A 25752-nucleotide genomic window follows, 5' to 3' on the forward strand; every position below is an offset into this window, starting at 1 on the left:
CACCCTGCATAATGGATATCAGCCCTGCCTTACAGCTCATTGCACCTTTCCTATAGGGACGATGTCTATTCATTACATGACTAGAAGTGAGCAGAGCTGAGCTGATCCAGGACCAGTGGTGAGCGGTGGAGTGTCAGGGTAGGTAATGTTAAGGACTGATCAGGGTTAAGAGCCTGGGAGATTTGGCTGTCTCAGGGGTTAAGCCTGCAGATTTGAAAGACCCACCTTGATCTCCCTGTTAGGCCCAGAGTGGTGTCTGTACACGGCTGCAATGCAGTATCTGTGCCCTATAAAAGAAAAGAAGGAGTTGGGAAGGAGGAAGGGAGTGAAGGCGAGAGAGGGAGAGAGAAAGTACTTTAACTATTTGCACATCGTTACAACACTGTATATAGCCATAATATGATATTTGTGACCGACCACCAGGATTCGGTCTTATGTTGCAACATTTGAAATTGAGACACAGAGCTACAAAATGGTATATCATACACTGCATTTGAGGAACAATGGGAAAGTAATTCTGCTTTGAGAGTTGATAAACTTGTAACCTCACTTTTGAGAAAATGGCCTTTGAATGTTCGGGTTAGGGGAGGGTTTGGCCAGCAGGGATGTCCTTGTCCCATCGCGCACTAGTGACTCCTGTGGCGGGACGGGCGCAGTGCACGCTGACACGGTAGCCAGGTGTTTCCTCTGACACATTGGTGTGGCTAGCTTCCGGGTTAAGTGGGCATTGTGTCAAGAAGCAGTGCGGCTTGGTTGGGCTGTGTTTCGGAGGACACACGGCTCTCGACCTTCGCCTCTCCTGAGTCCGTACGGGAGTTGCAGCGATGAGACAAGGCTGTAACTACCAAGTGGATACCATGAAATTCGTGAGAAAAAGGGGTAAAGCGATATACACTGCTCAAAAAAATAAAGGGAACATTAAAATAACACTAGATCCTAGATCTGAATGAATGAAATATTCTTATTAAATACTTTTTTCTTTACATAGTTGAATGTGCTGACAACAAAATCACTCAAAAATTATCAATGGAAATCAAATTTCCATTGGTCTGGATTTGGAGTCACACTCAAAATTAAAGTGGATAACCACACTACAGGCTGATCCAACTCTGATGTAATGTCCTTAAAACAAGTCTCAGTAGTATGTGTGGCCTCCACGTGCCTGTATGACCTCCCTACAACGCCTGGGCATGCTCCTGATGAGGTGGCGGATGGTCTCCTGAGGGATCTCCTCCCAGACCTGGACTAAAGCATCCGCCAACTCCTGGACAGTCTGTGGTGCAACGTGGCGTTGGTGGATGGAGCGAGACATGATGTCCCAGATGTGCTCAATTGGATTCAGGTCTGGGGAACGGGTGGGCCAGTCCATAGCATCAATGCCTTCCTCTTGCAGGAACTGCTGACACACTCCAGCCACATGAGGTCTAGCATTGTCTTGCATTAGGAGGAACCCAGGGCCAACCGCACCAGCATATGGTCTCACAAGGGGTCTGAGGATCTCATCTCGGTACCTAATGGCAGTCAGGCTACCTCTGGCGAGCACATGGAGGGCTGTGCGGCCCACCAAAGAAATGCCACCCCACACCATGACTGACCCATCGCCAAACCGGTCATGCTGGAGGATGTTGCAGGCAGCAGAACGTTCTCCACGGCGTCTCCAGACTCTGTCACGTCTGTCACATGTGCTCAGTGTGAACCTGCTTTCATCTGTGAAGAGCACAGGGCACCAGTGGCGAATTTGCCAATCTTGGTGTTCTCTGGAAAATGCCAAACGTCCTGCACGGTGTTGGGCTGTAAGCACAACCCCCACCTGTGGACGTCGGGCCCTCATACCACCCTTGTGGGGTCTGTTTCTGACCGTTTGAGCAGACACATGCACATTTGTGGCCTGCTGGAGGTCATTTTGCAGGGCTCTGGCAGTGCTCCTCCTGCTCCTCCTTGCACAAAGGCAGAGGTAGCGGTCCTGCTGCTGGGTTGTTGCCCTCCTACGGCCTCCTCCACGTCTCCTGATGTACTGGCCTGTCTCCTGGTAGCGCCTCCATGCTCTGGACACTACGCTGACAGACACAGCAAACCTTCTTGCCACAGCTCGCATTGATGTGCCATCCTGGATGAGCTGCACTACCTGAGCCACTTGTGTGGGTTGTAGACTCCGTCTCATGCTACCACTAGAGTGAAAGCACCGCCAGCATTCAAAAGTGACCAAAACATCAGCCAGGAAGCATAGGAACTGAGAAATGGTCTGTGGTCACCACCTGCAGAACCACTCCTGTTTTGGGGGTGTCTTGCTAATTGCCTATAATTTCCACCTTTTGTCTATTCCATTTGCACAACAGCATGTGAAATGTATTGTCAATCAGTGTTGATTCCTAAGTGGACAGTTTGATTTCACAGAAGTGTGATTGACTTGGAGTTACATTGTGTTGTTTAAGTGTTCCCTTTTTTTTTTTGAGCAGTGTATTTGTGCACATTTGTGCACATTTGTCAGGAGGTTAGGAAGTGCAGCTCAGTTTCCACCTAATTTTGTTGGCAGTATACACATAGCCTGTCTTCTCTTATGAGCCAGGTCTGCCTACGGCGGCCTTTCTCAATAGCAAGGCTATGCTCACTGAGTCTGTACATAGTCAAAGTTTTCCTTAAGTTTGGGTCATTCACTGTAGTCAGGTATTCTGCCACCGTTTTCTCTCTGTTTAGGGACAAATAGCATTCTAGTTTGCTCAGTTTTTTTGTTAATTCTTTTCAATGTGTCAAGTAATTATCTTTTTGTTTTCTCATGATTTGGTTGGGTCTAATTGTGTTACTGTCCTGGGGCTCTGTGGGGTCTGTTCGTGTTTGTGAACAGAGCCCCAGTACCAGCTTGCTTAGGGGATTCTTCTCCAGTTTCATCTCTCTGTAGGTGATGGCTTTGTTATGGAAGGTTTGGAAATCACTTCCTTTAGGTGGTTGTAGAATTTTATGTTCCTTTTTATGGATTTTGATAATTAGCGGGTATCGGCCTGATTCTGTTCTGCATGGATTATTTGTTTTACGATGTACACAGAGGATATTTTTGCAGAATTCTGTATGCGCTCTCAATTTGGTGTTTGTCGTATTTTGTTTATTCTTGGTTGGTGAGCGGACCCCAGACCTCACAACCATGAAGGGCAATGGGTTCTATAACTGATTTAAGTATTTTTTTGCCAGGTCCTGATTGGTATGTCAATTTTTATGTTCCTTTTGATGGCATGGAAGGCCGTTCTTGCCTTGTATCTCAGATCATCCACAGCTTTGTGGAAGTTACCTGTGGCGCTGATGTTTAGGCCGAGGTATGTATAGTTTTTTGTGTGCTCTAGTGCAAAGGTGTCTATTTGGAATTTGTATTTGTGGTCCTGGCAACTGGACCTTTTTTGGAACAACCTTCTTTTTGTCTTACTGAGATTTACTGTCAGGGCCCAGGTGCTGCTGTAGGCCCTCCTTGGTTGGTGCTGCTGTAGGCCCTCCTTGGTTGGGGACAGAAGCACCAGATCATCATCAAACAATAGATATTTGACTTCAGATTTTAGAAGGTTGAGGCCAGGTGTTGCAGACTGTTCCAGGGCCCTCGCCAATTCGTTGATATATATGTTGAAGAGGGTGGGGCTTAACCTGCATCACTGTCTCACCTCACGGCCCTGTGGAAAGAAATGTGTGTTTTTTGCCAATTTTAACCACACACTTGTTGTTTGTATACATGGATTTGTTGGTATACATGAATTTTATAATGTTGTATGTTCCATCAATTTGTATAGCAGACCCTCATGCCAAATTGAGTCGAAAGCTTTTTTGAGATCAGCAAAGCATGAGAAGACTTTGCCTTTGTTTTGGTTTGTTTGTTTGTCAATTAGGGTGTGCAGGGTGAATACGTGGTCTGTTGTTTGGTCATTTGGTAAAAAGGCAATATGACATTTGCTCAGTACGTTGTTTTCACTGATGAAATATACGAGTCTGATGTTAATGATAATGCAGAGGATTTTCCCAAGGTTGCTGTTGACGCATATCCCACGGTAGTTATTGGGGTCAAATTTGTCTCCACTAATGTGGATTAGGGTAATCAGTCCTTGGTTCCAAATTTTGGGGAAGATGCCAGAGCTAAGGATTATGTTAAAGAGTTTAAATATTGTAAGGGCTGTCGTTCTCCTCATCCTCGGATGAGGAGAGGAGAGAAGGATCAGTAGACCAAAATGCAGCATTCGGGAAATAAGCCATCTTTTATTTGAACACGATGGCAACACGAAACAAAACACTTTCAAATTTACAAAACAAGAAAACGACGTAGACGAAAAACCTGAACATGAACTTGCATAACTAACGTAAAACTCACGGACAGGAACAGACTACATCAAAACGAAACGAACAGCCAAACAGTCCCGTATGGTTCAGACATAGACGAAACAGGAGACAATCACCCACAAACAAACAGTGAGAACACCCTACCTAAATATGACTCTCAATTAGAGGAAAACGCAAAACACCTGCCTCTAATTAAGAGCCATACCAGGCAACCCAAAACCAACATAGAAACAGAAAACATAGACTGCCCACCCAAAACACACGCCCTGACCATAAACACATACAAAACAACACAAAACAGGTCAGGAACGTTACAGAACCCCCCCCTCAAGGTGCGAACGCCGGGCGCACCAGCACAAAGTCCAGGGGAGGGTCTGGGTGGGCAGTTGACCACGGTGGTGGCTCAGGCTCTGGACGCTGTCCCCACACCACCATAGTCACTCCCCGCTTCTGTCTTCCCCTCCCAATGACCACCCTAAAACTAACATCCCCTAAATGAACGGCCAGCACCGGGAGAAGGGGCAGCACCGGGACAAGGGGTAGCACCGGGACAAGGGGCAGCACCGGGACAAGGGGCAGCACCGGGACAAGGGGCAGCACCGGGACAAGGGGCAGCACCGGGATAAGGACCAGCACCGGGATAAGGGGCAGCACCGGGATAAGGGGCAGCACCGGGACAAGGGGCAGCACCGGGACAAGGGGCAGCACCGGGATAAGGGGCAGCACCGGGACAAGGGGCAGCACCGGGACAAGGGGCAGCACCGGGATAAGGGGCAGCACCGGGACAAGGGGCAGGTCCCGGCTGAGATACTCTGGCAGATCCTGGCTGGACGGCTCTTGACGCTCATGGCTGGCTGACGGCTCTCGACGCTCATGGCAGGCTGACGGCTCTCGACGCTCATGGCAGGCTGACGGCTCTCGACGCTCATGGCAGGCTGACGGCTCTCGACGCTCATGGCAGGCTGACGGCTCTCGACGCTCATGGCAGGCTGACGGCTCTCGACGCTCATGGCAGGCTGACGGCTCTCGACGCTCATGGCAGGCTGACGGCTCTCGACGCTCATGGCAGGCTGACGGCTCTCGACGCTCATGGCAGGCTGACGGCTCTCGACGCTCATGGCAGGCTGACGGCTCTCGACGCTCATGGCTCTCTGACGGCTCTGGCTGCTCATGGCTCGCTGGCGGCTCTGGCAGATCCTGTCTGGTTGGCGGCTCTGGCAGATCCTGTCTGGTTGGCGGCTCTGGCAGATCCTGTCTGGTTGGCGGCTCTGGCAGATCCTGTCTGGTTGGCGGCTCTGGCAGATCCTGTCTGGTTGGCGGCTCTGGCAGATCCTGTCTGGCGGGCGGCTCTGGCAGATCCTGTCTGGCGGGCGGCTCTAGCGGCTCCTGTCTGGCGGGCGGCTCTAGCGGCTCCTGTCTGGCGGACGGCTCTGTAGGCTCATGGCAGACGGGCGGCTTTGCAGGCTCATGGCAGACGGGCGGCTTTGCAGGCTCATGGCAGACGGGCGGCTTTGCAGGCTCATGGCAGACGGATGGCTCAGATGGCGCTGGGGAGACGGATGGCTCAGATGGCGCTGGGGAGACGGATGGCTCAGATGGCGCTGGGGAGACGGATGGCTCTGGCCGGATAAGGCGCACTGTAGACCTGGTGCGTGGTGCCGGAACTGGAGGCACCGGGCTAAGGATAAGCACCTTCCTACTAGTGCGGGGAGCAGGGACAGGGCACGCTGTACTCTCAAAGCCCACTCTATACCTGATGCGAGGTACCGGCACTGGTGACACCGGGCTGAGGACAAGCACATCAGGATTAGTAGGGGGAGAAGATACAGTGTGTACAGGGCTCTGGAGACGCACAGGAGGCTTAGTGCGTGGTGCCGGAACTGGAGGCACCGAACTGGATACACGCACTACAGAGAGAGTGCGTGGAGGAGGAACAGGGCTCAGGAGACGCACTGGTAGCCTAGTGCGTAGTGTAGGCACTGTAGGTACTAGGCTGGGGCGGGGAGGTGGCGCCGGAAATATCGGACCGTGGAGGCGTACTGGCACTCTTGAGCATTGAGCCTGCCCAACCTTACCTGGTTGAATGCTCCCGGTCACCCAGCCAGTGCGGGGAGGTGGAATAACCCGCACCGGCCTATGTAGGCGAACCGGGGAAACCATGCGTAAGGCAGGTGCCATGTATGCCGGCCCGAGGAGACGCACTGGAGACCAGACGCGTTGAGCCGGCCTCATGACACCTGGCTCAATACCCAATCTAGCCCTGCCAGTGCGGGGAGGTGGAATAACCCGCACTGGGCTATGCACTCGTACAGGAGACACCGTGCGCTCTACTGCGTAACACGGCGCCTGCCCGTACTCCCGCTCTCCACGGTAAGCCTGGGAAGTGGGCGCAGGTCTCCTACCTGCCCTTGGCCCACTACCTCTTAGCCTCCCCCCAAGAAATTTTTGGGTGTTACTCACGGGCTTTTTGGGCTTCCGTGCCAGACGCGTTCCCTCATAACTCCGGTTCCTCTCTCCGGTAGCCTCTGCTCTCCTCAGTGCCTCCAGCTGTTCCCATGGGAGGCGATCCCTACCAGCCAGGATCTCCTCCCATGTGTAGCAACCTTTTCCGTCCAATATATCGTCCCAAGTCCATTCCTCCTTCTTTTCCTGTCCCTTACTCCGTTGAGCTTTCCCTTGCCGCTTGGTCCTAGCGTGGTGGGTGATTCTGTAAGGGCTGTCGTTCTCCTCATCCTCGGATGAGGAGAGGAGAGAAGGATCAGTAGACCAAAATGCAGCATTCGGGAAATAAGCCATCTTTTATTTGAACACGATGGCAACACGAAACAAAACACTTTCAAATTTACAAAACAAGAAAACGACGTAGACGAAAAACCTGAACATGAACTTGCATAACTAACGTAAAACTCACGGACAGGAACAGACTACATCAAAACGAAACGAACAGCCAAACAGTCCCGTATGGTTCAGACATAGACGAAACAGGAGACAATCACCCACAAACAAACAGTGAGAACACCCTACCTAAATATGACTCTCAATTAGAGGAAAACGCAAAACACCTGCCTCTAATTAAGAGCCATACCAGGCAACCCAAAACCAACATAGAAACAGAAAACATAGACTGCCCACCCAAAACACACGCCCTGACCATGAACACATACAAAACAACACAAAACAGGTCAGGAACGTTACAAATATAGCCAATTGGAATTTGTGGTCTGTATGTTTCATTGAGGATACCATCAACACCACATGCCTTTTTGGGTTGGAGGGTTTGTATTTTATCCTGTAATTCATTCAATGTAATTAGAGAATACAATGGGTTCTGTTAGTCTTTAATAGTTGATTCTAAGAATTATATTTGATCATGTATATGTTTTTGATGTTTGTTCTTTGTTATAGTGGTCTAAGGCACTGCATCTCAGTGCTAGAGGCGTCACTACAGACACCCTGGTTCGATCCAGGCTGTATCACAACCGGCTGTGATTGGGAGTCCCATAGGGTGGCGCACAATTGGCCCAGCGTCGTCCGGGTTTGCCAGGTGTAGGCCATCATTGTAAATAATAATTTGTTCTTAACTGACTTGCCTAGTTAAATAAAGGTTAAATAAAAAAAGAACAAATATTTAGAATACGGCCAAAAATATTGGAGAAGTGGTTTATCCATACATCTCTATTTTGGATAGATAACTCTTTGTATTGTTGTTTGTTTAGTGTTTTCCAATTTTCCCAGAAGTGGTTAGAGTCTATGGATTCTTCAATTAAATTCTGACGTGCTGTTCCTTCTTTTTCCTTAATGTAATTCTGTATTGTTTTAGTGATTCACCATAGTAAAGGCGTAGACTCAGGTTTTCTGGGTCTCTATGTTTTTGGTTGGATAGGTTTCTCAATTTCTTTCTCAGGTTTTTGCATTCTTTTTCAAACCATTTGTCGTTGTTGTTCATTTTCTTTGGTTTTCTGTTTGACATTTTTAGATTTGATAGGGAAGCTTAGATGTTCAGATTTTTTTCAGAGTTTTTCCTAGCCACCGTGCTTCTACACCTGCATTGCTTGCTGTTTAGGGTTTTAGGCTGGGTTTCTGTACAGCACTTTGAGATATCAGCTGATGTAAGAAGGGCTATAAAAATACATTTTATTTTATATTTAATTTTATTTGATATACTGTTTAGGTTTTCTACTGGTTTACACCTTCACTATTACAGTGAAATGTTTTGTTCAGGAAGTTGTCTGAAAGGGATCGAATTTGTTTCCTAATAGTTTTTTGGTAGTTTTCCACACTACTTTCCTTCCATCTATAACATTTCTTAATATTATTCAGTTCCTTTGGCTTTAATGCCTCAATTTTGAGTATTGCTCTGTTCAAATAGACTGTGATTTTGCTGTGATCTGATAGGGGTCTCAGTGGGCTGACTATGAACTCTCTGAGAGACTCTGGGTTGAGGTCAGTGATAAAGTAGTCTACAGTACTACTGCCAAGACATGAGATATAGGTGTACCTACCAAAGGAGTCCCCTCAAAGCCTAACATTGACTATGTACATACCCAGCATGTGACAGTTGCAGGAGTTTTGACTCGCTTTTGTTGGTTATGTTGTCGTAGTTGTGCTTAAGGGGGCATATGAGGGAGTGAATGCTGTCACCTCCAGGTAGGTGTGTGTCCCCCTGTGTGCTAAGAGTGTCTGGTTCTTGTCCAGTTCTGGCATTTAAGTCGCCACAGACTAGTACATGTCCCTGGGCCTGGAAATGATTGATATTCCCCTCCAGGATGGAGAAGCTGTCTTCATTAAAGTATGGGGATTCTAGTGGGGGGATATAAACTCAGCAAAAAAACAAACGTCCCTTTTTCAGGACCCTGTCTTTCAAAGTTTATTCATAAAATCAAAAAAACTTCACAGATCTTCATTGTAAAGGGTTTAAACACTGTTTCCCATGCTTGTTCAATGAACCATAAACAATTAATGAACATGCACCTGTGGAACGGTCTTTAAGACACTAACAGCCTACAGACGGTAGGCAATTAAGGTCACAGTTATGATAACTTAGGACACTAAAGAGGCCTTTCTACTGACTCTGAAAAACACCAAAAGAAAGATGCCCAGGGTCCCTGCTCATCTGTATGAACGTGCCTTAGGCATGCTGCAAGGAGGCATGAGGACTGCAGATGTGGCCAGGGCAATAAATTGCAATGTCTGTACTGTGAGACGCCTAGGACAGAGCTACAGGAAGACAGGACGAACAGCTGATCGTCCTCGCAGTGGCAGACCACCTGCACAGGATCGGTACATCCAAACATCACACCTGCGGGACAGGTAAAGGATGGCAACAACAATTGCCCGAGTTACACCAGGAACAGACAATCCCTCCATCAGTGCTCAAACTGTCTGCAATAGGCTGAGAGAGGCTGGACTAAGGGCTTGTAGGCCTGTTGTAAGGCAGGTCCTTACCAGACATCACCGGCAACAACATTGCCTATGGGCACAAACCCACCGTTGTTGGATCAGACAGGACTGGCAAAAAGTGCTCTTCACTGACGTGTCGCGGTTTTGTCTCACCAGGGGTGATGGTCGGATTCGCGTTTATCGTCGAAGGAATTACACCAAGGCCTGTACTCTGGAGCAGGATCGATTTTGGAGGTGGAGGGTCCGTCATGGTCTGGGGCGGTGTGTCACAGCATCATCGGACTGAGCTTGTTGTCATTGCAGGCAATCTCAACGCTGTGCGTTACAGGGAAGACATTCTCCTCCCTCATGTGGTACCCTTCCTGCAGGCCCATCCTGACATGACCCTCCAACATGACAATGCCACCAGCCATACTGCTCGTTCTGTGCGTGATTTCCTGCAAGACAGGAATGTCAGTGTTCTGCCATGGCCAGCGAAGAGCACGGATCTCAATCCCATTAAGCACGTCTGGGAGCTGTTGGATCGGAGGGTGAGGGCTAGGGCCATTCCCCCCGGGAACTTGCTGGTGCTTTGGTGGAAAGTGGGGTAACATCTCACAGCAAGAACTGGCAAATCTGGTGCAGTCCATGAGGAGGAGATGCACTGCAGTACTTAATGCAGCTGGTGGCCACACCAGATACTGACTGTTACTTTTGATGTTGACCCCCCCTTTGTTCAGGGACACATTATTCCACTTCTGTTAGTCACATGTCTGTGGAACTTGTTCAGTTTATGTCTCAGTTGTTGAATCTTGTTATGTTCATGGAAATATTTACACATGTTAAATTTGCTGAAAATAAACGCAGTTGACAGTGAGAGGACCTTTCTTTTTTTGCTGAATTTATGTAGCGCACAGGAGGACATTTTCTCTGTTGAGATATTTTCATTTTGAATTTCTAGCCAAATGTAAAATATTCCTGTTTTGATTAATTGAATAGAGTGAGTTATGTCAGCTCTATACCAAATTAGCATACCACCTGAGTCCACTCCCTGTTTCTGTTACAGTGCCTCCTAACAGAGGGAGGTGCAGGAATCAGGAGCAGGAGAGCAAGGAAATCCCAGTGGCAAAAGTTTAATGATCATTCCCAACGCAACAACAACATGGGACTAAAACACGGCCAAAACGAGATTGCCTCACACACAGGGAAGAAAGCGTAACACACTTGGAGGAGAAACCTCTACTACTAAACTCAATACCAAAACGGCAAAACTGCCGAGAGAAAAGAAACCCCGTGGTGCAGACACGCACCCCTAAATAACGTCACCACAGAAAACAATCCTGCACAAAGACTAGCAGGCAGCGGAGGTAAATATACCCACCGAGACACAGGTGTAAACAATACAGACAGACACAAACGAAAAGGAAAAATGGATCGGTGGCAGCTCGTCGGCCGGCGACAACGACCGCCGAGCACCGCCCGAACAGGGAGAGGAGCCACCTTAGGTGGAAGTCGTGACAGTTTCACACCTGGTAGTTTGGTGGATGGGACTACCAGCTCTATGTAACCTAGAGGGCAACCAGTGGGTCCATCTCCTCTATATCTTGTTTCTTGTAGGATGACAATGTCTGTATTTCTGATTTATTTGGTGAAGTCCAGGGTCTTGCTCTTTAGGCCAAAGGCAGATGACCTCAGGGCTTGGATATTCCAGGATGAGATAGTGAAGGCTTTGTGTTCCATAAATTGTCCAATATTGTTAGTCGTGTGGTTTGGCCTCAGACCATTAAATGTGAGCAGAGCCGCTGAGCATCTGGTACATACCATTGGCTTGGGCTAGTGTAAGAATGGGGGTTGGGCCTGTTTGCCTGCTCACGGCCTGGGCGTATGTGTGACTTTGAGGCCCTCTCTGCGGGAGTGGGGGGCATGGGGTGGGCAGGAAGGGCATAGGTCTGATCTGAGGAGACCTAAATGGGGTGTGGGCATGGTTGACTTGGGGGGAGTTGATTGGTGGGGGTGTGGATGTGGCTGGTGGTTATGTGGTCTGGATGTAGGTCCTCTATGTGTAGGTCCAGAGGGGGGTCCTGCAGGTCTGTCTCACTGGTCTGGGTGGGGTGTCTGTTAATCTGTTGCTCCTGTGTGAGGTGTTGAGGCTGTGGTTGAGGGCGATGTCCTTTAGCGTCCAGGCGAAGGTGGGAACTGCTGCCTTGTAGAGGTGGACCTGGTCATAGAGGCTGTCCCCGTCCAGGGTGGAGTGGTGGGCCATTTGGTTTTGAGGCACAGTCACGGGAAATACTTATTTTTACCCGCTGTATGGTAGCAGGGTTGAAGTCTTTTCGTGGTAGCAGGGTGGAGATAACCACTTGAGCGTTAGGGAAAGTAGAAGAAGCATTTTCAAGCATTCCCTTGAGTGCTGTGGCCACCCTTTCCTGCTGTGTTCTCAGGTCGTTTGTGCCTGTGTGTATTATTATGTGGCTGGGTGACCCTAGTTGGTCCTCAGACAGAAGGTCTAGGGCATGCTGGGTGTTTGGACACCGGAGTTTAGATACTGTGTGTTTGGGAAAAATATTATATATTTCCTGTTTGAGTCCATAAGGAGTACAATCTGTGGCTTGTGTATGTCCTCGTTGGGTGTGTGGGGTTGTCAGGAGGGCTGTCAGGGTGGCTGACGGGGGGGAGGGGTTCTCAGAGGGGGTGGGAAACCCTGGGCTTGGGGTTCTTAATTTGTCTCTCCTGCTGTGATGTCGAGGCTATGGTCAGGGTCTGAGGTGGGCTGTTCTGTTGTGGTGTCCAGACTTTGGTCAGGGTCTGGGGTGGGCTGTTCTGTCGTGGTGTCCAGACTTTGGTCAGGGTCTGAGGTGGGCTGTTCTGTCGTGGTGTCCAGACTTTGGTCAGGGTCTGGGGTGGGCTGTTCTGTTGTGGTGTCCAGACTTTGGTCAGGGTCTGGGGTGGGCTGTTCTGACGTGGTGTCCACACTTTGGTCAGGGTCTGAGGTGGGCTGTTCTGTTGTGGTGTGGTGTCCAGACTTTGGTCAGGGTCTGAGGTGGGCTGTTCTGTTGGCTTCTCTGCGTGTTCAGCTCTCTAATTGGTTGTTCTCTGCCACAAGTCATCGTTCTCACCTTCTCATCGAGCACTTTCACCTTCTCCTCTAGTGCTCTGTTTTCTCTTGCTCCTGCTCTTTCTCCTGTTGATGTTGTCTCACCACAATCCAGAGTGCAGACATGTCTCTCTCCACCTCCAGCTCTACAGGTCTGGTTGAGGGGGTGTTGTTGAGCTGGACAATGTTTTGTGCTGACTGGAGTGTGTTCAGCTTCTGTTCCAGCTCCACTTGCCTTACCCCCAGCTGGGTGAATGTATCCTTCATTTCAATGAGGGAGTAGTACTCTGTGCTGGGAGGTTGACTTTCCACTTGGGGTTGCTCATCTGTAGGGATTTATAATGAGGAGGTCTGGTCTGACATGTTATTTTGGTTACAACACTGAAGAAGATGTTGGTGAAGAACCATTTTTAAGAATCTACATGAGGGTGCACCGGGCTACTGAAAGTTACTTTTTTTTTTACTGGAAGGCTAGCCAACTAGTCAACTATCTAGTAAACACTTTGGATAAGCGGTTGGCGTTTATTTTTTGAACAAAATTTAACGGATATATCATGTAATTGAACAAAAAAGTAAGGTGGCCAATAACTGGGGACCGTATGCAGATAATACAGGACATCTTTTTTTGCTATCAAAAAGCTGATAGTATTTCCACTGACATGTCAAACATGCTAATTGCTAACCCGTTAGCTAACATTTTTACGACACCAATAATCACAAAACATTGATGGCTTGGTCACAAGATAACACTGTTGTAGGTAATATATTTCTTAAACGCTGTTGAATATGCCGATAAAACAGGGTGCTACGCTAGCCTGATGTTAGCTATCTAACATTGAACCTGGTTGGTTAGCTACCTGCCTGCAGATTCATGCAGGGTAGTAACGTCATGAGCTGGGATTATGCTTCATTGGTAGCTAGCTAGCTACATGTCTCTCTCTCTCTCTCTCTCTCTCTCTCTCTCTCTCTCTCTCTCTCTCTCTCCTCTCTCTCTCTCTCTCTCTCTCTCTCTCTCTCTCTCTCTCTCTCTCTCTCTCTCCCTCTCTCTCTCTCTCTCTCTCTCTCTCTCTCTCTCTCTCTCTCTCTCTCTCTCTCTCTCTCTCTCTCTCTCCTCTCTCTCTCTCTCTCTCTCTCTCCTCTCTCTCTCTCTCTCTATGTGTGTGTGTGTGTGTCTGTATCTCTCTCTCTCTGTCTAGCTCTTTCGATAGCTCTCTGTCTATCTCTCTATCACGATCTCTGTCTATCTCTCTATCACGATCTCTTTCTCTGTCTATCTCTCTCTGTCTACCTCTCGATCACGATCTCGCTCTGTCCATCTCTCGATTACAATCTCTCTGTCTATCTCTCTATCACGATCTCTCTCTCTGTCTATTTCTCTATCACGATCTCTCTCTGTCTACCTCTCGATCATGATCTCTCTCTGTTTATATCTCGATCACGATCACTGTCTCTCTCAACTATCTTATTCTCTCTCTATCTCTTTGTCTCGATCTATCTCTCTATCTCTTCTCTCCCTCTTTCCCTCTCTGTTTCTCTCTTCTCGCTCTATCTTCATCTAAATCTCTCTGTCGCTCCTCTCACAACTCGTTTCATGTTTGCTCGTGGTAGCAGATGGATCTAAGGTTGCCGTAGCAACCATGGAACTATCACCTCATCCTCCGCTCATGCTGCTATGGTATCACTGGAGGACAGGCTGATAAGATGGCATTAGATGAGAGAGGCGAGTTGAGGGAAAGAGAATGAGGGCGATAGACAGAAAGTAATGAAAAGTTGTAAATAGAGGTCTTATGTCTAGGGTAGGTCTGGTTCCCTGTGGACCGCTGCTGAATATTGCCCCACTGGTGATGAGTGTAGAAAAGCCATTACATTGTGTTAAATGTACTGATGGAGGTCAAGGTCAACCACTGGTGTTCCCTTATACCTACTGGAAAGGACCTCCATCAGTGTCTGGTAGCTCCACGAAGTGGGATAGGCTACTTAAAACTGTAGATTTTGGTGGGAGCATGTATCCAAAATGTTTAGTGTTAGGATTAGATTGTATTGAACAAACCTCAAGCCAACTTTTCCCGATGTCCTCAGGACGTGGTTAGATGTCCAATTTCGAAGTCACTCTTGAGCGATCTGCCTGTGTATTGACAATGACAACAATAACGCCCCATCTGTCTGCAGGCTTTGTAACAACAGATATATTATTCTCCAGCTCACTTACTGTAATGTCATATGGTCTCTCCTGACTTACTGTGATTGCACAGCCTCCTGTCTCGCTGCCTCACACGTCATAGAAAACAACTGCTTATGTGTTGTGAGTTGAGGACTGAACCATCCCCATGTCTCCCTGCAGGACCGTGTGTACTGGACAGACCTGGAGGATGAGGCTATCTACAGCGCTAACAGGCTAACAGGACATGATGTGGCTACGCTAGCAGAACACCTCAATAACCCTCTAGATGTTGTGGTGTTCCACGAACTACGCCAACCCAAAGGTGAGAGACAGACATGTACATGTACACACATATACATGCTCATACGCATACACACAGTATTTATTTTGTTTGTTTTTTTTGAAAGAACACAGGAACACTACCTGTATTTTATTTTGCCTGAGAGAAATGTGTCAAGTGTCAATATTAATGTGTGTGTCTGTCTGCGACACTGGAAAATACACTATATATGCAAAAGCATGTGTTCACCCCTTCAAATTAGTGGATTCAGCTATTTCAGCACACCCATTGCTGACAGGTGTATAAAATTGAGCACACAGCCATGCAATCTACATAGACAAACATTGGCAGTAGAGTGGTCTTACTGAAGAACTCAGTGACTTTCAACATGGCACCGTCATAGGAGGCCAGCTTTCCAACAAGTCAGTTTGTCAAATGTCTGCCCTGCTAGAGCTGTCCCGGTCAAATGTAAGTGCTGTTATTGTGAAGTGGAAACGTCTAGGAGCAACAACGGCTCAGCTATGAAGTGGTAGGCCACACAAGCTCACAGAACGGGACCACCGAGTGCTGAAGCGCGTAGCTCGTTTGTCCTCGGTTGCAACATTCGCTACCGAGTTCCAAACTGCCACTGGAAGCAATGTCAGCATAAGAACTGTTCGTCGGGAACTTCATGAAATGGGTTTCATGAAGCCGCACAAGCCTAAGATCACCATGCGTAATGCCAAGCGATGGCTAGAGTGGTGTAAATCTCACCGCCATTGGACTCTGGAGCAGTGGAAACGCGTTCTCTGGAGTGATAAATTACGCTTCACCATCTGGCAGTCCGATGGACGAATCTGGGTTTGGCAGATGCCAGGAGAACGATACCTGTCCGAATGTATAGTGCCAACTGTAAAATTTGGTGGAGGAGGAATAATGGTCTGGGGCTGTTTTTCATGGTTCGGTCTAAGCTCCTTCGTTCCAGTGAAGGGAAATCTTAACACTACAGCATACAAAGACATTCTCGATGATTCTGTGCTTCCAACTTTGTGGCAACAGTTTGGAGAAGGCCTTTTCCTGTTTCAGCATGACAATGCCCTGTGCACAAAGCAAAGTCCAAACAGAAATGGCTTTTCGATTTCGGTGTGGAATAACTTGACTGTCCTGCACATAGCCCGGACCTCAACCCCATTGAACACCTTTGGGATGAATTGGAACGCCGACTGCGAGCCAAGCCTAACATCAGTGCCCAACCTCACTAATGCTCTTGTGGCTGAATGGAAGCAAGTCCTAGTGGAAGCAACATTTGGTGGAAATCCTTCCCAGAAGAGTAGAGACTGTTATATCAGCAAAGGTGGGACCAACTCCATATTAATGTCCATGATTTTGTTATGAGATGTTAGACCAACAGGTGTTCACATACTTTTAGTCATGTAGTGTATGTCTGCTCCCTCTTGTGGTGGGTCTGTGTGTGTGTGTGTGTGTGTGTGTGTGTGTGTGTGTGTGTGTGTGTGTGTGTGTGTGTGTGTGTGTGTGTGTGTGTGTGTGTGTGTGTGTCGGTGTCGGTGTGTGTGTGTGTCGGTGTGTCGGTGTGTGTGTGTGTGTGTGTGTGTGTGTGTGTGTGTGTGTGTGTGTGTGTGTGTGTGTGTGTGTGTGTGTGCAGGCGTGTGTGAGTGTTGCGTTTCGATGCTTTGTTTTCTCCCTCTCAATCAGAGTGTGCCAGTGTTGTCTCAGGGCCAGTAGAGTTGAGCTGATTACACTCTCTCATTAATAAAGAGCACTACTAATAAAATATAAATTAAAGAAATATATAAATTAACTAGTGCTGTAGAGTTAGTTTGTGTCCCAAATGGCGCCCCGTTCCCTATGTATTGTCCTGGTCAAAAGTAGTGCACTATATAGGGAATAGGGTGTCTTTTCAGACACAACCTTAGTTTCTCAAGTGTCTCCAAAGTGAAATATTCATCATAGTGCTACCTCCGCTGGTTTCATTACCCTATTCTCTCTGTCTTGCTTTGACACTCTCCCTCTCTTGCTCTCTGTCAGTCTCTCTCTTTCTCTCTATTTCTCTCTGTCAGTCTCTCTAGCTGTCTCTCTGTCAGTCTCTCTTTTTCTGTCTGTCTCTCAATTCAATTCAAATGACTTTATTGACATGGTAAGTTCGTTATTACTTACATTGTCAAAGTATACATATCGAAAAAATAAAAATCAAATATATATGTATATATATACAAAATATATATATATTTTATCTATCTCTCTCGCTGTCGCTCTTTCTCAATGCTCTGTATTTCTATCACTCCTATGTTTCTCTCTCTCTCTCTCTCGTTTAAGAATAACTATTTTCATAACACATAACAAAAGATCATTCACCTACAGATCGGGTTTCATTTTAAATGGTTCTATTTCCATATCCTGTTCTAAGATCACATCCTGTTCTAAGATCACATCCTGTTCTAAGATCACATCCTGTTCTAAGATCACATCCTGTTCTAAGATCACATCCTGTTCTAAGATCACATCCTGTTCTAAGATCACATTCTGTTCTAAGATCACATTCTGTTCTAAGATCACATTCTGTTCTAAGGCTTTTTTTAAATCTACACATTTCAGGAAGACTTTTCTTTGCTTTCCTTCTCAGCTTTTCTTTTTGTCTTATTTTCTTTGTCAGTGTGAGCTGAACTTTGAAGCTGAGTTTCTGTGGTAGTGATATGTCTATCTGTAGAAGAACTGAGGGAAGAGGAGTATTGCAACATCCCTGCAGTGTTTGCAGCATCCTCTTGTATAACAGCACACATCCCATTCATAAGTATCGGCCTCCTCTCCCTCATCTCCTCTTCAGAGTTGGGGACATAAAAGCTGTCTCTCTACTTCCTGGAAGCCCAGTTAGGAGAACAGGAGGCATTTTAAAGTCAGTTTTAGACCTAGCGAGGTGTGTGCAGACTTTTATGTTTGGAAGGAGGGAAGGGAGATGTTTGTTATGTACCTTAGCACTGCTAGCTTTTGGACATAATATTAAATCTTATTTTAGGAAACATAGAGACGCTTTCCAACCATGTCTTTGTACCCTAACAATAATATTTAGTCAATGAGTGTTATGAATACATGTTGAGTGCCTGACAGTCATATTACTGTGTGATATGTCTCTGTTGTCTCTTCCTGTCTAGCTCCAGACAGCTGTAACATGGGTAGTCTACCTAATGGGGGCTGTGAGTACCTGTGTCTCAAAGCCCCCCAGATCACTGACCACTCCCCCAAGTACACCTGTGCCTGCCCGGACGGCATGGAGCTGGGACCAGGCATGAGACGATGTGCCATAGGTAAACTGTTTAAAACGTGTTACACCCTTTCCCATCCCCACTGTGCCGTAGGTAAACTGTTTAACACGTGTTACACCCTTTCCCATCCCCACTGTGCCGTAGGTAAACTGTTTAACACGTGTTACACCCTTTCCCTTCCCCACTGTGCCGTAGGTAAACTGTTTAAAACGTGTTACACCCTTTCCCATCCCCACTGTGTCGTAGGTAAACTGTTTAACACGTGTTACACCCTTTCCCTTCCCCACTGTGTCGTAGGTAAACTGTTTAAAACGTGTTACACCCTTTCCCATCCCCACTGTGTCGTAGGTAAACTGTTTAAAACGTGTTACACCCTTTCCCTTCCCCACTGTGCCGTAGGTAAACTGTTTAAAACGTGTTACACCCTTTCCCTATCCCCACTGTGTCGTAGGTAAACTGTTTAACACGTGTTACACCCTTTCCCTTCCCCACTGTGTCGTAGGTAAACTGTTTAAAACGTGTTACACCCTTTCCCTATCCCCACTGTGTCGTAGGTAAACTGTTTAAAACGTGTTACACCCTTTCCCTTCCCCACTGTGCCGTAGGTAAACTGTTTAAAACGTGTTACACCCTTTCCCTATCCCCACTGTGTCGTAGGTAAACTGTTTAAAACGTGTTACACCCTTTCCCTTCCCCACTGTGCCGTAGGTAAACTGTTTAAAACGTGTTACACCCTTTCCCTTCCCCACTGTGCCGTAGGTAAACTGTTTAAAACGTGTCACACCCTTTCCCTTCCCCACTGTGCCGTAGGTAAACTGTTTAACACGTGTTACACCCTTTCCCTTCCCCACTGTGCCGTAGGTAAACTGTTTAAAACGTGTTACACCCTTTCCCTTCCCCACTGTGCCGTAGGTAAACTGTTTAACTCGTGTTACACCCTTTCCCTTCCCCACTGTGCCGTAGGTAAACTGTTTAAAACGTGTTACACCCTTTCCCATCCCCACTGTGCCGTAGGTAAACTGTTTAAAACGTGTTACACCATATCCCATCCCCACTGTGCCGTAGGTAAACTGTTTAAAACGTGTCACACCCTTTCCCTTCCCCACTGTGCCGTAGGTAAACTGTTTAAAACGTGTCACACCCTTTCCCTTCCCCACTGTGCCGTAGGTAAACTGTTTAAAACGTGTCACACCCTTTCCCTTCCCCACTGTGCCGTAGGTAAACTGTTTAACACGTGTTACACCCTTTCCCTTCCCCACTGTGCCGTAGGTAAACTGTTTAAAGCATGTCACACCCTTTCCCATTTGACTCCTTTCCCACACGATAACAGATCCATTTCAATGTTCCACTTGCCAATTAATCTCATTCTCAGTTAGCCCTTGCTCACTGTCAATCTGAGCCCTATAGTGCCTTCCATTATCTCTCTGGCTGTTCCATCCCTGTCCTGTCCTCCCTTGGGAACGCTCTGTGTCTATTGTATGGCTGTTCCATTCTTGTCCTCTCCTCCCTCTGGAGACTCTCTGTGTCTGGAGGTACACAGGTGGGTTGTCGCAGTGCTGTCCCCAGAGAAAGAGAGAGGGATGAGGGATGAACACAGGCCACCAGGCAGCCTGACTGCACTGCAGATACTCTGTACCAGAAAGGGGAGGGTGTACACATTCTCACTCACTCAGAATAAATAGAAACTGAATAACTACAAACGGATGTATTCCCTCTGTCTGTGCTCTACAAGCACGTTCTGACTTTAAGTGCAGAGAAGGCAGTTTTGAGTAGTTCAGACACACTTCTGTTGATGTCTGTTCATGTAAACTATGGAGCTCTCGCTGTCTGTTTACAAGGAAAGGCTTGTCTGTGCTGTCAGTTGATCTGCCAGCCTGATAACTCTAGTATCTCTGTTTAATCTCTTCTCTCCTTGCAGTCAAACGCAAGACAACCACGTCAGCTCCTACCACAGCCACCACTACTACCACTGCAACTCCTACCACAGCCACCACCCCAGCCACCACAACTACCACTCCAACCACAGGTGCTACTACAACCACCTCCACAACTACAGAACCGACCACAGCCACACGGTCGACCGCAGTTCCTTCGACGTCCCCCCCACCTCCTCCCCCCAGGACAACAGCTTCGTGGAGGACCCCTCCCTCCACCTCTGGCCCCCGCTCCACGTCCACACCCCCTCTACTGCCCAACAACATCCAGAGAGAGAACGCTAACCTATCCCACCGCTGTAAGTGGCTTTCAGACTGTGTGTATCAAAATGTGCCTACTCTTGTACAATGTACCTTAGCGCTACACTCTCCCATTAAATATTCCTCCTTTCCACTCCTCCCGCTCTACCTGTGACAGGCAGTGTGAGTTTGTAATGACTGACAGTGTGAGTTTGTAATGACAGACAGTGTGTAATGACAGACAGTGTGAGTTTGTAATGACTGACAGTGTGAGTTTGTAATGACAGACAGTGTGTAGTGACAGACAGTATGAGTTTGTAATGACAGGCAGTGTGAGTTTGTAATGACAGACAGTGTGAGTTTGTAATGACAGACAGTGTGAGTTTGTAATGACAGACAGTGTTTAATGCCAGACACTGTGTAGTGACAGACAGTGTGTAATGCCAGACAGTGTGTAATGTCAGATACTGTGTAGTGAAAGACCGTGTGTAATGACAGACAGTGTGTAATGACAGACACTGTGTAGTGACAGACAGTGTGTAATGCCAGACAGTGTGTAGTGACAGACAGTGTGTAATGACAGACAGTGTGTAATGGCAGACAGTGTGTAATGGCAGACAGTGTGTAATGCCAGACACTGTGTAGTGACAGACAGTGTGTAATGCCAGACACTGTGTAGTGACAGACAGTGTGTAATGACAGACAGTGTGTAATGACAGACACTGTGTAGTGACAGACAGTGTGTAATGCCAGACAGTGTGTAGTGACAGACAGTGTGTAATGACAGACAGTGTGTAATGACAGACAGTGTGTAGTGACAGAGAGTGTGTAATGACAGACGGTGTGTATTGACAGACAGTGTGTAAAGCCAGACAGTGTCTAATGACAGACGGTATGAGTGTCTAATGACAGACGGTATGCGTGTCTAATGACAGACGGTATGAGCGTCTAATGACAGACGGTATGCGTGTCTAATGACAGACGGTATGAGTGTCTAATGACAGACGGTATGAGCGTCTAATGACAGACGGTATGAGTGTCTAATGACAGACGGTATGAGCGTCTAATGACAGACGGTATGAGTGTCTAATGACAGACGGTATGAGCGTCTAATGACAGACGGTATGAGTGTCTAATGACAGACGGCATGAGTGTCTAATGACAGACGGTATGAGTGTCTAATGACAGACGGTATGAGCGTCTAATGACAGACGGTATGAGCACTAATGACAGACGGTATGAGTGTCTAATGACAGATGGCATGCGTGTCTAATGACAGACAGTGTGTAATGACAGACAGTGTGTAATGACAGACAGTGTGTAGTGACAGACGGTATGAGTGTCTAATGACAGACGGTGTGAGTGTCTAATGACAGACGGTATGAGTGTCTAATGACAGACGGTGGGAGTGTCTAATGACAGACGGTATGAGCGTCTAATGACAGACGGTATGAGTGTCTAATGACAGACGGTATGCGTGTCTAATGACAGACGGTGTGAGTGTCTAATGACAGACGGTATGAGTGTCTAATGACAGACGGTATGCGTGTCTAATGACAGACGGTATGAGTGTCTAATGACAGACGGTGTGAGTGTCTAATGACAGACGGTATGAGTGTCTAATGACAGACGGTGGGAGTGTCTAATGACAGACGGTGTGAGTGTCTAATGACAGACGGTATGCGTGTCTAATGACAGACGGTATGCGTGTCTAATGACAGACGGTATGCGTGTCTAATGACAGACGGTATGCGTGTCTAATGACAGACGGTATGAGTGTCTAATGACAGACGGTGTGAGTGTCTAATGACAGACGGTGTGAGTGTCTAATGACAGACGGTATGAGCGTCTAATGACAGACGGTATGAGTGTCTAATGACAGACGGTATGAGTGTCTAATGACAGACGGTATGCGTGTCTAATGACAGACGGTATGAGCGTCTAATGACAGACGGTGTGAGTGTCTAATGACAGACGGTATGAGTGTCTAATGACAGACGGTGTGAGTGTCTAATGACAGACGGTATGAGTGTCTAATGACAGACGGTATGAGTGTCTAATGACAGACGGTATGCGTGTCTAATGACAGACGGTATGAGCGTCTAATGACAGACGGTATGAGTGTCTAATGACAGACGGTATGAGTGTCTAATGACAGACGGTATGAGCGTCTAATGACAGACGGTATGAGTGTCTAATGACAGACGGTATGAGTGTCTAATGACAGACGGTATGAGCGTCTAATGACAGACGGTATGAGTGTCTAATGACAGACGGTGGGAGTGTCTAATGACAGACGGTATGAGTGTCTAATGACAGACGGTGGGAGTGTCTAATGACAGACGGTATGAGTGTTAATGACAGACGGTATGAGTGTCTAATGACAGACGGTATGCGTGTCTAATGACAGACGGTATGCGTGTCTAATGACAGACGGTATGAGTGTCTAATGACAGACGGTGTGAGTGTCTAATGACAGACGGTGTGAGTGTCTAATGACAGACGGTGTGAGTGTCTAATGACAGACGGTATGAGTGTCTAATGACAGACGGTGTGAGTGTCTAATGACAGACGGTATGAGCGTCTAATGACAGACGGTATGAGTGTCTAATGACAGACGGTGTGAGTGTCTAATGACAGACGGTATGAGTGTCTAATGACAGACGGTATGAGTGTCTAATGACAGACGGTGTGAGTGTCTAATGACAGACGGTGGGAGCGTCTAATGACAGACGGTATGAGCGTCTAATGACAGACGGTATGAGTGTCTAATGACAGACGGTATGAGTGTCTAATGACAGACGGTATGAGTGTCTAATGACAGACGGTATGCGTGTCTAATGACAGACGGTATGAGTGTCTAATGACAGACGGTATGAGTGTCTAATGACAGACGGTATGACCGTCTAATGACAGACGGTATGAGTGTCTAATGACAGGCGGTATGAGTGTCTAATGACAGACGGTATGAGTGTCTAATGACAGACGGTGGGAGTGTCTAATGACAGACGGTATGAGTGTCTAATGACAGACGGTATGAGTGTCTAATGACAGACGGTATGCGTGTCTAATGACAGACGGTATGAGTGTCTAATGACAGACGGTATGAGTGTCTAATGACAGACGGTATGAGTGTCTAATGACAGACGGTGGGAGTGTCTAATGACAGACGGTATGAGCGTCTAATGACAGACGGTATGAGTGTCTAATGACAGACGGTATGAGTGTCTAATGACAGACGGTATGAGTGTCTAATGACAGACGGTGTGAGTGTCTAATGACAGACGGTATGAGTGTCTAATGACAGACGGTGTGAGTGTCTAATGACAGACGGTATGAGTGTCTAATGACAGACGGTGTGAGTGTCTAATGACAGACGGTATGAGTGTCTAATGACAGACGGTGGGAGTGTCTAATGACAGACGGTGTGAGTGTCTAATGACAGACGGTATGCGTGTCTAATGACAGACGGTATGAGTGTCTAATGACAGACGGTATGCGTGTCTAATGACAGACGGTATGCGTGTCTAATGACAGACGGTATGAGTGTCTAATGACAGACGGTGTGAGTGTCTAATGACAGACGGTGTGAGTGTCTAATGACAGACGGTATGAGCGTCTAATGACAGACGGTATGAGTGTCTAATGACAGACGGTATGAGTGTCTAATGACAGACGGTATGCGTGTCTAATGACAGACGGCATGAGCGTCTAATGACAGACGGTGTGAGTGTCTAATGACAGACGGTATGAGCGTCTAATGACAGACGGTATGAGTGTCTAATGACAGACGGTATGAGTGTCTAATGACAGACGGTATGCGTGTCTAATGACAGACGGTATGAGCGTCTAATGACAGACGGTATGAGTGTCTAATGACAGACGGTGTGAGTGTCTAATGACAGACGGTATGAGTGTCTAATGACAGACGGTGGGAGTGTCTAATGACAGACGGTGTGAGTGTCTAATGACAGACGGTATGCGTGTCTAATGACAGACGGTATGAGTGTCTAATGACAGACGGTATGCGTGTCTAATGACAGACGGTATGCGTGTCTAATGACAGACGGTATGAGTGTCTAATGACAGACGGTGTGAGTGTCTAATGACAGACGGTGTGAGTGTCTAATGACAGACGGTATGAGCGTCTAATGACAGACGGTATGAGTGTCTAATGACAGACGGTATGAGTGTCTAATGACAGACGGTATGCGTGTCTAATGACAGACGGCATGAGCGTCTAATGACAGACGGTGTGAGTGTCTAATGACAGACGGTATGAGCGTCTAATGACAGACGGTATGAGTGTCTAATGACAGACGGTATGAGTGTCTAATGACAGACGGTATGCGTGTCTAATGACAGACGGTATGAGCGTCTAATGACAGACGGTATGAGTGTCTAATGACAGACGGTATGAGTGTCTAATGACAGACGGTATGCGTGTCTAATGACAGACGGTATGAGCGTCTAATGACAGACGGTATGAGTGTCTAATGACAGACGGTATGAGCGTCTAATGACAGACGGTATGAGTGTCTAATGACAGACGGTATGAGTGTCTAATGACAGACGGTATGAGCGTCTAATGACAGACGGTATGAGTGTCTAATGACAGACGGTGGGAGTGTCTAATGACAGACCGTATGAGTGTCTAATGACAGACGGTGGGAGTGTCTAATGACAGACGGTATGAGTGTTAATGACAGACGGTATGAGTGTCTAATGACAGACGGTATGCGTGTCTAATGACAGACGGTATGCGTGTCTAATGACAGACGGTATGAGTGTCTAATGACAGACGGTGTGAGTGTCTAATGACAGACGGTGTGAGTGTCTAATGACAGACGGTGTGAGTGTCTAATGACAGACGGTATGAGTGTCTAATGACAGACGGTGTGAGTGTCTAATGACAGACGGTATGAGCGTCTAATGACAGACGGTATGAGTGTCTAATGACAGACGGTGTGAGTGTCTAATGACAGACGGTATGAGTGTCTAATGACAGACGGTATGAGTGTCTAATGACAGACGGTGTGAGTGTCTAATGACAGACGGTGGGAGTGTCTAATGACAGACGGTATGAGCGTCTAATGACA

At 47.3% G+C, this 25752-nt stretch overlaps 1 protein-coding gene across 7 annotated transcripts in view; it reads left to right on the forward strand.

Annotated features, from left to right (window-relative positions):
* Window positions 1–25752, forward strand: part of LOC129810734 (low-density lipoprotein receptor-related protein 8-like) — a 358998-nt gene that overhangs the window by 308636 nt on the left and 24610 nt on the right. For all 7 annotated transcript variants that reach the window (XR_008752777.1, XM_055861532.1, XM_055861536.1 and 4 more), the window contains 3 exons: window positions 15123–15264; window positions 18369–18521; window positions 20398–20712. Coding sequence is in view for 6 of the 7 variants with exons in the window: in XM_055861532.1 (XP_055717507.1) it covers window positions 15123–15264; window positions 18369–18521; window positions 20398–20712 (610 nt within the window). In the remaining variant the exon portion in view is untranslated. The remainder of the gene's footprint in view (window positions 1–15122; window positions 15265–18368; window positions 18522–20397; window positions 20713–25752) is intronic.

The sequence above is a fragment of the Salvelinus fontinalis genome, chromosome 14, assembly GCF_029448725.1.
Source record: "Salvelinus fontinalis isolate EN_2023a chromosome 14, ASM2944872v1, whole genome shotgun sequence".
In the NCBI taxonomy this organism is placed as follows: domain Eukaryota; kingdom Metazoa; phylum Chordata; class Actinopteri; order Salmoniformes; family Salmonidae; genus Salvelinus; species Salvelinus fontinalis.